The sequence below is a fragment of the Macaca thibetana genome, chromosome 11, assembly GCF_024542745.1.
Source record: "Macaca thibetana thibetana isolate TM-01 chromosome 11, ASM2454274v1, whole genome shotgun sequence".
Taxonomy (NCBI): Eukaryota; Metazoa; Chordata; class Mammalia; order Primates; family Cercopithecidae; genus Macaca; species Macaca thibetana.
Genome location: NC_065588.1, coordinates 33,391,776 through 33,405,777, shown reverse-complemented (window position 1 = coordinate 33,405,777; position 14,002 = coordinate 33,391,776). Strand labels below are relative to the sequence as shown.

Genomic DNA, 14,002 nt, shown 5'->3' with positions numbered 1-14,002 from the left:
TTGTAATCGGTCAGAAGTCTTTTCATACTACCTTAAAAGTTCATGGGCATATTCTGGGCAGGATTTTGAGAGTCTTATGTTTAGATCACATAATCATTATTTTAGAATTGGTAGAGAGTCCACGTTTAATCCTTTCTTTTTATAGTTTAGAAAACTGAAGCCCAAGGATGTTAAGAAAATAATTTAAATTCACAAAGCTGATTAGTAGAAGAGCCAGAACTAGGTTTTACATCTTTCATTCCTAGTTCAGTTGTTCACCCTGAATGATATTAGAGTTTTACCATACTTGAAATGTACTAAAGAGAAAGGAAAAGAAATGAATTTTTTTGTGAAACACGGAAGTTCAACTATTGGCTTACAGAATTGGAATCGCTAAAACTAATATAGTTTGAATTACAGAAATTTGTAACATAATATTTGTGGCAAAAACGTATGCATAAGGCCTTTAAAACTTGTAATCCTGTCAAATCTGTCTTGTAAAACTGTGATTGATATGCATAGAGAACTAAGCAATGCTTCTCTTTGCCTTGTTTTAAAAATCAATTGGAGTCAATATTATTTCAGAAAATATCCAGGTAATTTTTCTCTCTTAGATGGAATTAACAAAAAAATTCATATTTGGGTTATTATTCTATCAGCTGTGTCCTGGTATATGTTAATGCTTGAAGGTTGTAGGAAATAAAGAGAAGATATTTAGCTCCCTAATGCTCCAGCAGCATAGCTGGGCCTGTTATAAGTTCTAGGAATTTAGTGTGGTTCCAAAGATACTGTTTAAAGTTGTTCTATTTCTCCTTTGCATTTAACCGGTATAATTATTAGTTATTAACACACTCTTATATAGTGACAAGAATATGCAGATGCTTTTTAAATGTAAATGTTCAGAATAATTCTTCTCCTTCTCTATAACAGAGTGCAGTAAGGAGTTTGCTATAAATTAAGTATCTGATTTTCTAATTTCTAAAAAAATTTTTGGTACTTTATCTGCTGACTTTGAAATCTAAGACCACAAAAACAATTTTATTTTTCTGGCCACTAAAATTGTAGGCACCATTTCTATTAGGTAAAGCCACAGAGTGAAGCAGGAAAGTACAGGAGTTAAAATGCTAATGAGTATACTTTTATTAGAATCCTGGGATGGTTACCTTTAGCTGTATCACTTAGAATAAGTTGCTGAACATTTCTGAAATTGTTTCTTCATCCACCAAAAGAGATTTATAATAATATCAACCCAACAGGAATATTTTGAAAGTAAAATTAGATGATAAATGTAAAATATTTGTAAAATTTAAAGTTTCTAATTGTCAGTTATCCCTGACATGCTACCATGCCACACACAAAGAAAACACCTTGTTATCCACTCAACTGCTAATATCCCAGCTACTTCTACGTCCTAAAGTTCTTGCCATAGTATTTAGATTTCTTAAATGTATTACCCTCATATTTTGAAAAAATGAATGAGAGATACTGATGCCTTAACTCTTTTCCTAAATCTTAAAAATAGAACAAAATGTGACAATAGTATTCAAGACTATGCCATGAAATATATTGCATTAAGTCCTGCACATTTAATTCAGTAAACCAGAGACCTTACTGACTGGATACCCATTTTATTCATGCTTTTACAGTGCTTTTAGATTTTTCAATATCTATCGTCTCACATCCTATGGTAAGTAAAAGGAAGCTGGCCCCTATCAAATACCAGTCTACAGAAAAATGTAGATAACTGGACACAGAAAATTGTGCCCAAACACAATGTTATCATAACAAGTAGACTGCATCTGTTTATATAGAGAGGAGCAAGGATCTTACCCCCATCAACCCAGCAAACTTTTGTTTAGTTCTCCTGTTTACCAGACACTCTTCCCAGCATCTCAGGACATAAAGTGTTCCTTTTCTAGAAGGCCAACATTCTAGAAAAGAAGACAGATAATAATGAAGCAAATATACAATATGCACATGAATGAAGGCATGTACTATATGAAACATGAGGCAGGGTAGGAAGTAAGCAGTGGTAGTGGAGTGGAGGTCACCCTAGATAGAGTGCTCAGATAAGAACTCTCAGATGGGTGTGATGGGAGATGAAATCAGAGAGATAGCCGAGCGTCAGGTCATCTAGAGTCTTCAGGCCATGGAAAGAGCTTTGGGTTTTATTCTGAGTTACGTTTGAGGCCATTGATGTCTTTTATTGAGAAGTGAGCCGTAGACTCCCTTGGAATCAATACAATCTCTGGCTATTATGTGGAGAATAAACTTTGAGAGCCAGAAGTGGAACAATGTCAATCAATTCTCTAAAATAGTGAAGTCAAGTTCATCCAGTCTAGGTGTCTATATACAGCAATACTTACAGGGACTCCTTTAATTAACAATTTTGTAAATATATTTAAAAGCATCAAACACTCTAAGGAGAGTTGTATATAGTTTATTGCACAGGTTTTCATGCCCTTGTTTAAATGATGATGGAAGTTTGAGAATAAGTCTCTGTTTTTTTGCACCAATAAGCTTATGATTATCTCTTATCCAGTATGATGAAGGGAAGAGTTGTTATGAAATTTGTATCCTCTTTTTGTGTCTCAAGTTGCTCTTGTCTCAGTATCTATGTGGGGCTATTCCCTCCTACTTCACTGTCTTCATTACACAGCTAATTTTGAGACTTGATTAGTTAAATCAAGGAAGGATTGTTTTAAGGCCTCAGCTCTGTCACTTTGTGGCTCCCGATAGCTACAGTCCGTGGTTGTGTTGGATAGGACAAAAGCTAAGCCATTCTGGCATATATGAGGTTGGTGCAAAAGTAATTGCAGTTTTTGCGATTTTCTTTAATGGCAGAAACCACAATTATTTTTGCACCAAACTAGTAGTTGTTTCCCATTTGGAAGGGAACTGAAAATGGATCTCCCATTGAGCAGTGACATAGGCACTCTTAAACAGTGTGCTGGCAATAGTAGCTCTGGGTGGTTGCTGTTAATCGCTTAATGTCCAGGGGGGTTTTGTAATTATACTGTCTCTAACACAGCCATGTTCTCTGCCCCGTTCCTGCCCTGACCTCAGCTATGCTTCAACTGAATTTAGTGCCGTGGCCAAGCACAATGCTTAAGATTATGTGCTTAGTATAAAATTCATTGCTTCTTTCATGCAGAAATACAAGGAAGTCCTGCTAAAAGGCACCTGGTGAGCATTTTCTTTATCTTCAAGTAGAGAAGGCAGAAAAGAGTGAATAATGAAAATATGATGTAAAAATCCAGGAATCTCACTAGGTTTTGTGATAGAAGCCTCCTTTTCCTGTTTCTTCCCTGACCTCTATGGAACACAATGAAACCTGATTGAATCAGAATCACTGGGAGGAAGAGGAAAGGCAGGGAGGGCTTGTTGTGCAAAAATTGTGGTTCTTTGAAAGAAAAAGAGAAAGTGGGCTAGAAACTGGAAAAGGGTTACAAGGTTAATTACATTTCCTAATTGTACTCCATCAAATTGCTTCTTCCTCCCTCCCATTTGCCATCTTTAGTCACTAGGCTGCATGTGCTGGCTGGTTGGGAGAAATTACCAGATATGTAAGGAAAAAGAGCAATTTACAGACCTTAGGGATGCATTTGATTCTGAAATTTTAGTGTGCTATAGAATTACAGCAAACATAATCCCATGTCACGCAAGACTAGAGAGCTCTATAGAGAAATAAGGTCCAATAAAGCTCATAGATAAGTATCCTCTAACTGTAGCTCCCCAAACCTTGCATGTATCTTTAAATGGCTCAAAACTATTATGACTGGTTTATTGTATTCTCAAGGTCATCCTGTGTGGGCAAGCACTTGCACAATTGTAGGCAATTTCATTCACACAAACCACAACACCCGTAAAAAGTGTCTTTGTCACTTGTTGTCTAGTTGCCGATGACTTTCACTCCTTCAAGCAGTAGATGCCTCTCCTGCAACTAACGGAAATCATGACCTGGCCTGACACCTTATTATTTATTTACTCATTTAGTAAGCTTTTGAATGAACATTCACCTTATGCTAATCACTGACCTCAGAAACATGGTTTTGAGCAAAAAAGAAAAGCCGTATGTTTTCTGGCACGTACTGTGTGTCAGGCTGCAAACTGTAGTCTGACGTATGCTATCTTTGTGTATTATCCCTTTTAAATATAACCGCAACCCCTCCACGTAATTGTTATTAGCCATAAAAATGGATCTCGTCCTGACTGCAGAGGTGATTTGATTATGTGCTCCTGAGGAGAGGCCATTTCGAATAAGGCCACTGTGTTGCCATTCGAATCATAGTCTGGCATTGCCAGAGCCAATGCTTTCTGTTTGGCCTTCTGGTCATCACTGAGCACTGTAAGCCTCCCCTCACAGCCTTCTTATAAGCTGACCCCTCTGTTTTTAATTCCCTTTGCCTTTACTCATTTTTCAACATTTAGATTGTTACCCACCTCTAATGCCCTCCTCGATCGTCGTGGAAAGAATCAAATATCTTTCATCACTGTTCCCATAATTAAAATCCAAGCATCTCTCTAGAAAACATTTACAACACAAGATAAATTAAATTAAATTATATTAAATTAAATTAAATTAAAAAATAAGCAGCCGGGTGGTGGCTCATGCCTGTAATCCTAGCAGTTTAGGAGGCCCAAGGTGGGCAGATCACCTGAAGTCAGGAGTTCAAAACCAGTCTGGCCAACATGGCAAAACCCCATCTCTACCAAAAATACAAAAATTTCCTGGGTGTGGTGGCATGTGCCTGTAATCCCAGCTACTCAGGAGGCTGAGGTGGGAGAATTGCTTGAACCCAGGAGGCAGAAGTTGCAGTGAGCCAAGCTCTTGCCACCGCACTCCACCCTGGGCAACAGAGGGAGACTCTGTCTCAAAAAAAAAAAAAAAAAGTAATTTAAAATTATGCAGAACTATGTTACCATTAAAGCTTGTCCCCTAATTAATTGTACGGTGTTCTTCAAGGTTAAGCAACTTGTCCGAAATCACATATAAGCCCTAGGAGGAGAAAAATTGTGTCTTCGTCATCAGTGTTTCTTCAATGACTAGAAGAGTGCCTGGCATTATTTATGCACTCAGTAAACATGACCGTGCTAATGAACGAATGAAAGTTTAGAGATTGACCAGACATTGTGTGTGTGTGTATACACATACATATATACATACATATATATATGTTTACACCAGGCACTTTACATGTTTGATATCTACCTTGCAAGTTACTTATTTTATATATATGGAGGGCAGAGGTTTTGGGTTGTGGGAGCATAACAAAAAATTTGTAAGATGAAGGCAGAAAAAAAATGTAGAGACCATATTAGTAGGGGCCACATGTGTCATATCAAATAGTTTGGACTTTATATTGTATGCTCTGTGTGTTCAGCACACATCATCAGATAATCCTCTTGAGAATTTTAGTGGAGCCAGAAGATAATATAAATGACATCGCACGTTTATTATCCTGTATGGCCTTTCCTCATGAATCCCCAACTAGATCAAGCCTGACACTCTCAGCCTTGAGGATTGGATCCTTCCTCCTCTAGCATATTATCTGGAAGTTTAAATGATAGCCATTTTTATGACTACTTGTTCTTGACCTTTAAATTTATCTATTCACACCAAATGATTGTTTGTGGTCTTTTCAAGGAGGCTCCACCCAGACTATAACAAACAGGACCTGAAAGGGCTTGTCCAGACATTCTCGAACATGCCTAAACTATATGTGTTATTTAGTTCTCATTTTTCACCAGTGCTTAAAATTACAGAATTTTAGAGCTGGAAAATAAATTAGCTCATCTCTTTGAGCACCTCATGTTATACCAAGGAAACTGAGGTCAAGTGAGGTTAAGTAGATTGTTCAAGGTTAAATTCCATGATTTTCTCAGGTGAATGAGAAGTGTAGGTCAGGGAGAAATATATTTTGCAGTAGTTTGAATCCAATAGATCCACTCTGGGTCTGTATTTTGTTGTAGCTTATTTTGTGGGCAGGTGAATGAAGGACTAGTAACTTGATGAAGAAGCTCATTTGATCTAGTTCTACATCTCACTTTTAACAGTGTGAAGAAAACCATCTGTTTTCTTACCACCAAGGAAATGTGGACAACAGGCTGTGTTTAAGATGCTAAGTTGATGTGATGACTGCTATCACCATAGCAACCAATTGTTTGTTTAGTTTTTTTAATACATGTTAATGATTCTAACTTCCTAATATATCACTGAATTCAAACTTTTCCTCAGCCAACATCTTCCCACGCCAACTTTACTTCAATGACCTCTCTCTCTCTCTCTCATGTCTTTTTTCATTCTAATCTAGCCTACTCAAGATAAAGAAAATTTTTTTCAAATATTATTTTCTTTAACATCATTATTGTTTTTGAGTACCTGTTTACACCAGGCACTTTACATGTTTGATATCTACCTTGCAAGTTACTTATTATTGTCTCCATTTTGTTTGTAATTAAACTCAAGCTCAGAGAAGTCAAGTATTTTTGCCATGTACTTGGGAATAGAACATGGAAGATTTGCTATTTTTAACTCGTTTTTTTGACCCAGGAACCTACGCCCTTTCCACTCTGCCAAGCTCCCGCACTTTCATGTCACCAACACCTTGGTATCCCTATTGCCCACAGAAGACATCAAACAACTACATCAAGTTTAACCCTCCTCCAACATGTTTCCAAACTCCGTATTTCTCAATGCATACTGACCATTTTTATTTCTGAGTATTATCATAGTACTCACATACAACATTATTCCTCATTACCCTGTGAAATCCCATCTGGTTAATTCTTCAAGCCCAACCTAATCATTATTGCCCTCCAGGAATACTTCTCTTGGTTCATAGACCTTCTAGTTATGGAGCCTTTAATCTCCCTTCTCTCCATCTCTTACACTCCATTGCTACAGCTTGATTTTACTATTAGTCCTGTAATAGGATGTGCAATGCAAATATTTGCATGTCAATTTGTCTTTCCAGTGACTTTTATTTTTATTTTGGAAAAAGACTACATGGAAAACACTGTATAACTGTGACTCGGTCTGTGAGGTTGACTAGCAAAGCATCAAAAAATGGTCTTTATCTACCCAACTCCATTTTGGTGGAGCCAGCATGAAGAAATCAAATTTATAACCTCTAAACCAGCTTCAGTGTTACCCTTTTTTCATATGCCCCTTTTCCAAGTAGGAACTCTGAAGATTATTATTGTGATTGTTCAGCCAGATAAATTAATGTGTATGAGAATGGAATAAAAATCTTCTTACCCGAAATAAATTTTATGGAACACTGCATCCTAGACTTTGTAATAGGCTTTCAAATGGTTATTTGCCCCAAAATACAAGAATTTTTCAGAGGTTGATATGGAAAACTCATGTTTATATAAAATTGTAGAAAAATGAGACTACACACAATTTTCAGAAACTCAAAGCCTTACTCATTTTGAGCTGAAATATAATACCACTTTAAACATTTTAAGCATTTTGGATAAAAATAATCCTGAAAAATAGTGTACATATCTCTATTTTCTTGAACAGAACATATAGGATATATTTCCTTACCTTGATGACTCAAGGTCATTACTTTAAATATTAATTACTGTTCAAGTCTGTAATAAAATGTTGAGTTCAAGTTGCTGAGGCATTATTATTGTTTAATACCCCAATACAAAATGATTCCAATTTGCTATTCTTTTTAGAATATCTGCTTTTTTTTTTTTTAGCAGTTTTGTGTCTTTGTAGCTATTTTTTCTTGCTGTCTGCACTAGACCTACTGCTGTTAATTTCCCCATCTCCACATTGCATGTGTGAGATTGGACCTGCAGTAGATTGATATAGCAAGTAAACATTCTTGCTATAATTTTGTCTAAAATAATAGCAAATGGGTGTTGAAAAAAGTGATATAAACTCCTTATATAAATAACTTTATTGTATAATTTCCTTATATTTATGCTGTATGTTTAGAGACCCTTCAATTTGTTTCTTGGTTCTTGACTGGTCACTAAAGTGCTTGGATTGTTGGGGATGAGAATGACCTTTTAAACCACAGTGGTATGTGGCAGACAGAAGAGGCAGCCCTTAAGACTCTACCTGTTCGTTGGAGTTGAACTATCAATAAGGGCACAGACTTAGTGGAGGGTAGTGAGAATTAGCTCACATAGTAGCTCAGAGCAGTTACCAAATTCTAGAGTTCTGCGTTACATATGTTATAGGGCCCTTTTAAGGTCATGCAGCCACTTACCTTCATTAATTTCATTTTCTCATGGCAATCTTTTAGATCACTTCCAGATTTTGAAAGCTTAAGAATATTGATATTTACCTTAGAGAGTACTCTGTCCTTTGCAATATGTTGGCAGTTTGTTCTTTCACATTCACACTTCTTGAAATAAAAAATTAGTTTAATGAAGACTTAAATTTTTGTGTAGTTATTATGTATGCATCCCTTATGTTAATTTTTACCACCCAATTCATTTCAATTTTCTAAAAACTCCTGACTACACGGAGTTTGAATTTTTTTTTTTGGATGGAGTCTTGCTCTATTCCCCAGCCTGGAGTGCAGGGGCATGATCTCGACTCACAGCAACCTCTGCCTCCTAGGTTCAAGCAATTCTACTGCCTCAGCCTCTTGAGTAGCTGGGATCACAGACATGAGCCACCACACCCAGCTAATTTTTGTATTTTTAGTAGGGACAGGGTTTCACCATATTGGCCAGACTGGTCTCTAACTGATTTTTTTTTTTTTTTCGAGATGGAGTCTCACTCTGTTGCCCAGGCTGAAGTGCAGTGGCCCAATCTCGGCTCACTGCAACCTCCACCTCCCGGGTTCAAGCGATTCTCCTGCCTCAGCTTCCTGAGTAGCTGGAACTACAGTTGTGCACCAACATACCTAGCTAGTGTTTTTGTATTTTTACTAGAGACAGAGTTTCACCATTTTGGCCAGGCTGCTCTCAAACTCCTGACCTCAAGTGATCAGCCCACCTCAGCCTCCCAAAGTGTTGGGATTATAGGCATGAGCCACCGTGCCAGCCGAGTTTAATATTTAAGTGGAGTTCTTCCTAGTGCTATAGGCGTAAAGCCAACCACCTTGTACTAAAGAACTGCTGGAAGATGCCCCTTAATGATGATCTGTGCTTTAAATTTATTTGGGTTAGTGTTTTGGCCAATCCTCAAACTTCTCCATGTTTATCAAATACCTGTTAATAACAGATGGTCAAAATTAACTTGCAACTGAATCCATATAAAAGATCTTTAAAAGATGCAACTAAACATAGTGAACTTTCTTTGTTCCAGCTAATAGCATGTAATGTATCTAGAGGAGAAAAAAAATCCCATTCATAGATGGTTTAACATGCAAAAGTAAAACCATATAAGTCAGATATGTGAAATATGTTTTATTTGTTAATTCCTATAGATTACATTGTGTGCTTTTTTTCCCCTCTCTTCATGTGGTTTGTATCCTATTGGAATCTAAGCATTTCGTGCCTGAGATATGTCTCCTATTTTTTTGTTTCTGGCTTCTCCATTACCACCCCCACCATGTTTCTCAGTAGAACTTGGTGTCATGATCTACATTCATTAAGAGATCGTTTATTTGACCAGCTGGCAACAAAATATGCCTACACTTATTTATAGTAACTGAAAAGAGACATACCCAATGAGGGAAAGGGGAATGGCTGTCAGGCGGAAAATTTAAGCCCTTAGAGTGAGCCTGAAGAAACACTTGGACGAAGAAGCAGAAAGAGAAACAAGGAGAGAATCAACAGATAAAAATGGCATTCAGACATATTTTCTTGGCCCTTTAAAGCCTACTCACTTCCTTCTCAACTGAGACCTCCAAGGGCCGAACCATGCCATGTCCATCTTGGTGTCTGCAGCACCTACCACTGCACCTGGCAAATAATGCTCAAAAATTGTTAGATGGTGGCTGGGTGCTGTAACTCACCCCTATAACCCCGATACTTTGGGAAGCCAAGGCAGGTGGATCGTTTGAGCCCAGGAGTTCAAGACCAGCCTGGCCAACATGGGAAAACTCTGTCTCTATAAAAAAATACCAAAATTAGCCGGGCTTGGTGGCACATGCCTGTAATCCCAGCTAGGCTATGGTGGGAGGATCCCCTGAGCTGGAGAGGTTGAGGCTGCCATGAGCCATGGTTGCACTACTGCCCTCCAGCCTGGGCGACAGAGTGAGAGCCCCTGTCTCAAAAAAAAAAAAAAAAAAAAAAAAAGGTTAGAAGGAGGAGGATGTTCCTTCTTCAGCAGGAGGTTGTGCTCTTCCTGTTTTTCCTCAATGCTTTTCTATGGGATTTTTGGTCTACAGCAATCCACTAGCCCAAAGGATATCCAGTTGGATATACCTTTCTTTCAAATTAGTTTTTGTTTGCTAATATTCTTGCAAAATAATAATCACTTCCATTATTAAGCTTTTCATTTATCCGGTACTTACTGAACTCCTGATATATGTAAGACACTGCTCTATGTGCTAGCAATACAGTAGTAAAGAAAACATCATTCCTTATCACATGCCAAACACTGTCTAAAATGCCTTATGCTTTATTTACATTATCTCCTTTAATGCTTACAACCCTTGTGAAGTGGGTGTTTTTCTCAATTTGCAAATGAAATTTTGGAGATTAACAACTTAATTGAATTTCCCAGGATCTCACTTTTAGAAAGTAGAAAACTGGGGGTCAAACACAAATTTAATTAAAGTTATTTCTCTGAATTACTGGTCTCTCCAACTTCTAGACCATGAATAAAGAAATGAGAATCATGTAAATCAGAACCTAAGCTATATGAGTAAGCCCAATAGATGTTAATAGTGTATCATGAAAAAAGTTTAAGACCCCAGCTCTGTGGACCTGGGTGCATAATCAGCAAGTCATTTCCCTCAAAAGTAAACCTGCCACGAATTTCTTACCAGGCATGATTTCATTGAATCCTGTAAACCGCTCTTTAAGGGGCATCCTAAATTGTCCATTGTCACATTCATTTTCATTTGTCCACCATCTATACAGTAAAAGACCACGTATAAATCGACATCAGGGTACTGTGGACCGTTCTGCTTTATAAAAATGAAACAAAACAGGTCAAGTTTTATCCAGATTAATTAAATAATATATTCAGTTCTTCAAAAAATATGTACTAGTATGTACCAGCTATGCACCATACTCTTCAGTACGTTGTAGAAAGTAAGACAGCCAAGAACCCTGCTGTCCTGGGTGTTATATGTGAGAGTCAGGGAAACAAAAAAGAATTTAAAAGATGATATCAGACAATAAGTACTACCAAAAGTATGTGAAGGGTCTGGGAGTGGGGTGAGTATAGGATATGAAGGGTGTGCAGTGTCAGAATGAATGATGGGGGAAGGCCCAAGTACAGAAATGCTGTTTGAATTGAGTTCTGCATGGTAAGAAGTCAGCCATATAAAGATTTAAGAGAAAGAAGTGCTAGTCAAAGGGAAAAAAACAAACAGAGGCCCCAAAGCAGGAACAAACTTCATTTGTTTGAGTAACACACACACATACACACACACACACACAGAAAGACTTTTGTGTCTGCATCAGACCTTGGAGGGGAGAGGAATGAGAAAATATTAGAGAGAAAGGTAGGGCCCGGAAGACATAAACCTTATGTGTGACGTTCTAATGTATTAGCCACACAAAGACATATTTAAGTGTGGACAGATTGGGAGGTTGAGGTGGGCACATCACTTGAGGTCAAGAGTTTGAGAGCAGACTGGCCAACAGTCGAAACTAAAAATACAAAAACTAGCCAGGCGTGGTGTCACATGCCTGTAATCCCAGCTACTCAGGTGGCTGAGACAGGAGAATCACTCGTCATACCACTGCACTTCAGCCTGGGCAACAGAGCGAGACTCTGTCTCAAAAAACAAATGTGGATGGGGATGTTCTTAATAATTACCCCCATAATAATAGGTATGAACCAGGAATGTCCCAGGCACACCAGGACTTGAAGTTATTCCACTTATATGCCGAAGTAAGGAGTTTGGATTTTATTCCACTACAGTTGTGATCCCTTAGAGAGTTTTAAGCAAGAGATTTGCATTTCATAAATGTTCACTTTGCTGTGTGAAGATTAACTTCTGGAATGAGAGGTTCGTTTTCGAGGCTAGTGAAGTAATCCTGGCAAGCAGTGATGGTGGCTTGAATGGCAGTAATAGAGCCGAAAAGAAAGTCACTGATTTGGGATATATTTTGTAGATAGTGTAGATAGGACTTACCCATAGGTTGCTCATAGGGGTGAGGATAAAAGAATGATAGTCACTACTGGGTTTTCGGCTTCAGCCTTTGGGTGAATCGTGATGCCATTTGTTGATTGTGGAAATGCTAACAGGAGAATCAGTTTTGGAAGATGATGGGGCACGGGTGGAATCAGTAGTCTGGTTTTGACTATGTTAAGTTTGAGATTCTTGTTGTAAATACAAGTGGAGATAGCAAATAAGCAGCTGGGATACAATCATTTTGCTTACTGCATTCAGAATAACTTTCTTGCAATGTTATCTGTATTATCCTCAATAAAACAATTTAAAATGACACTCCAGTATTCTACTAAAGTGATTTTGTATTCAACATCTTTCATTATTTTTTGTTTTCACCCTTCAGTGTTTGAAATTGCTAACATTCCGATTGCCTTTCTAGGAAAGCGTAGACCTGGGTGAAATCATGTTTTCCCTTTGTTACTTGCCGACAGCAGGGCGTATGACATTGACAGTCATTAAGTGCAGAAATCTGAAGGCGATGGATATTACTGGCTCATCAGGTATGTACACAATGGCCATAGGACCAAGAGCACAATCCCAAATAAAATATTTCATGTATCTAAAATGATACATGACTGTTGAATTATTTGTCTATAATGGGGTACTACAAAAGAAAAAACAAGATTACAAATTTAAATGTTCCAATTCATCTCTTTTATTTACATTATCAATATGAAATTTTTAAAAGATGTTATCAAATAGATGTGAATTTGGGTTCTGGTTTCTATTTCTTCCTCTACCAATTTAGTACTGTCTCAAAAATACGTAATTTACCATCTACTCCCCTACTTTCAGCTAGTCAGTTGTTTATAAAGGAAGATTCTTAGGCTTTAAGTGGTGAGTGAGGTCATGTGAAGATATATTTTAGTCTGAACTTATTCCCCTCACCTGATCTGCAGAGAAATAACCATGTTCCACGACCATCATTTGCATTTGCATTTTTGCCACCTAACTAAAAATGTGTGCATCTCTAGTGTCTGAAATAAATAATACAATAAATCAATGCTTCTTGAAGATTCTGAAAGAAATTCTTGAAGGAAATGCCTCTTGTGCTAACTCTGATAAAAAGATAAAGACACATCGTGTTTCTTCATCCCTTTATTTAATTCACTGCAGTTCTGGGTAATTATTTAGAATTTAATACATAAGCACTGACACAACTCTGTGGAAGAAAAATGATAAGCGAAGAGTAGGGAGACTGGTAGGCATTTGTTGTATTAAACAGAAATAAGAAATAGTGGTGGAAATAAAGGATGACATTTGGGGAAGATCTATAATTTGTGGTTTTGCAGAACAACAACAAAATCTAAATTTGCATCACAAAAAACATCAGGGAACTATAAGTTCTAGTGTGGAAATAGCTCCAGGATGTACAAGTGGATTTTTAAAAAGAGGTAAAAAATTAACATGAATATTATGCACCCTTCTGTGTAGGAATGGGGAAATTTGGAATATATATATTCATATTGCTAATATCTGTATTAAAAATACTGAAGTGATATACAAAAACTAAGGGATGAAGAGGGATGAAGACAAATGGGAGAGAGACTACTTATTGTATATCTATCATGGATTTTTGAACTATGTCATGATGTTCATTTTTTAAAATTTGCAATACATAGTGTGCATGTGAAAGTAGAACAACAAGTAAATTCTACATTAATTTTGGTGAAAAAGTCTTGGGTCAGTAAATGTTGAAGAATTTAAGATAAACAGTGTACTCTGCAAATTGTTTATTCTACTCTTTTTTA

The 14,002-nt window shown here is 37.2% G+C and overlaps 1 protein-coding gene across 1 annotated transcript in view; it reads left to right on the top strand.

The window, feature by feature from the left end:
* SYT10 (synaptotagmin 10) overlaps positions 1-14,002 on the top strand; it is a 68,405-nt gene that overhangs the window by 41,472 nt on the left and 12,931 nt on the right. Inside the window, exon 4 of the mRNA XM_050750082.1 lies at positions 12,631-12,751. Within this exon, the coding sequence (XP_050606039.1) occupies positions 12,631-12,751 (121 nt within the window). The remainder of the gene's footprint in view (positions 1-12,630; positions 12,752-14,002) is intronic.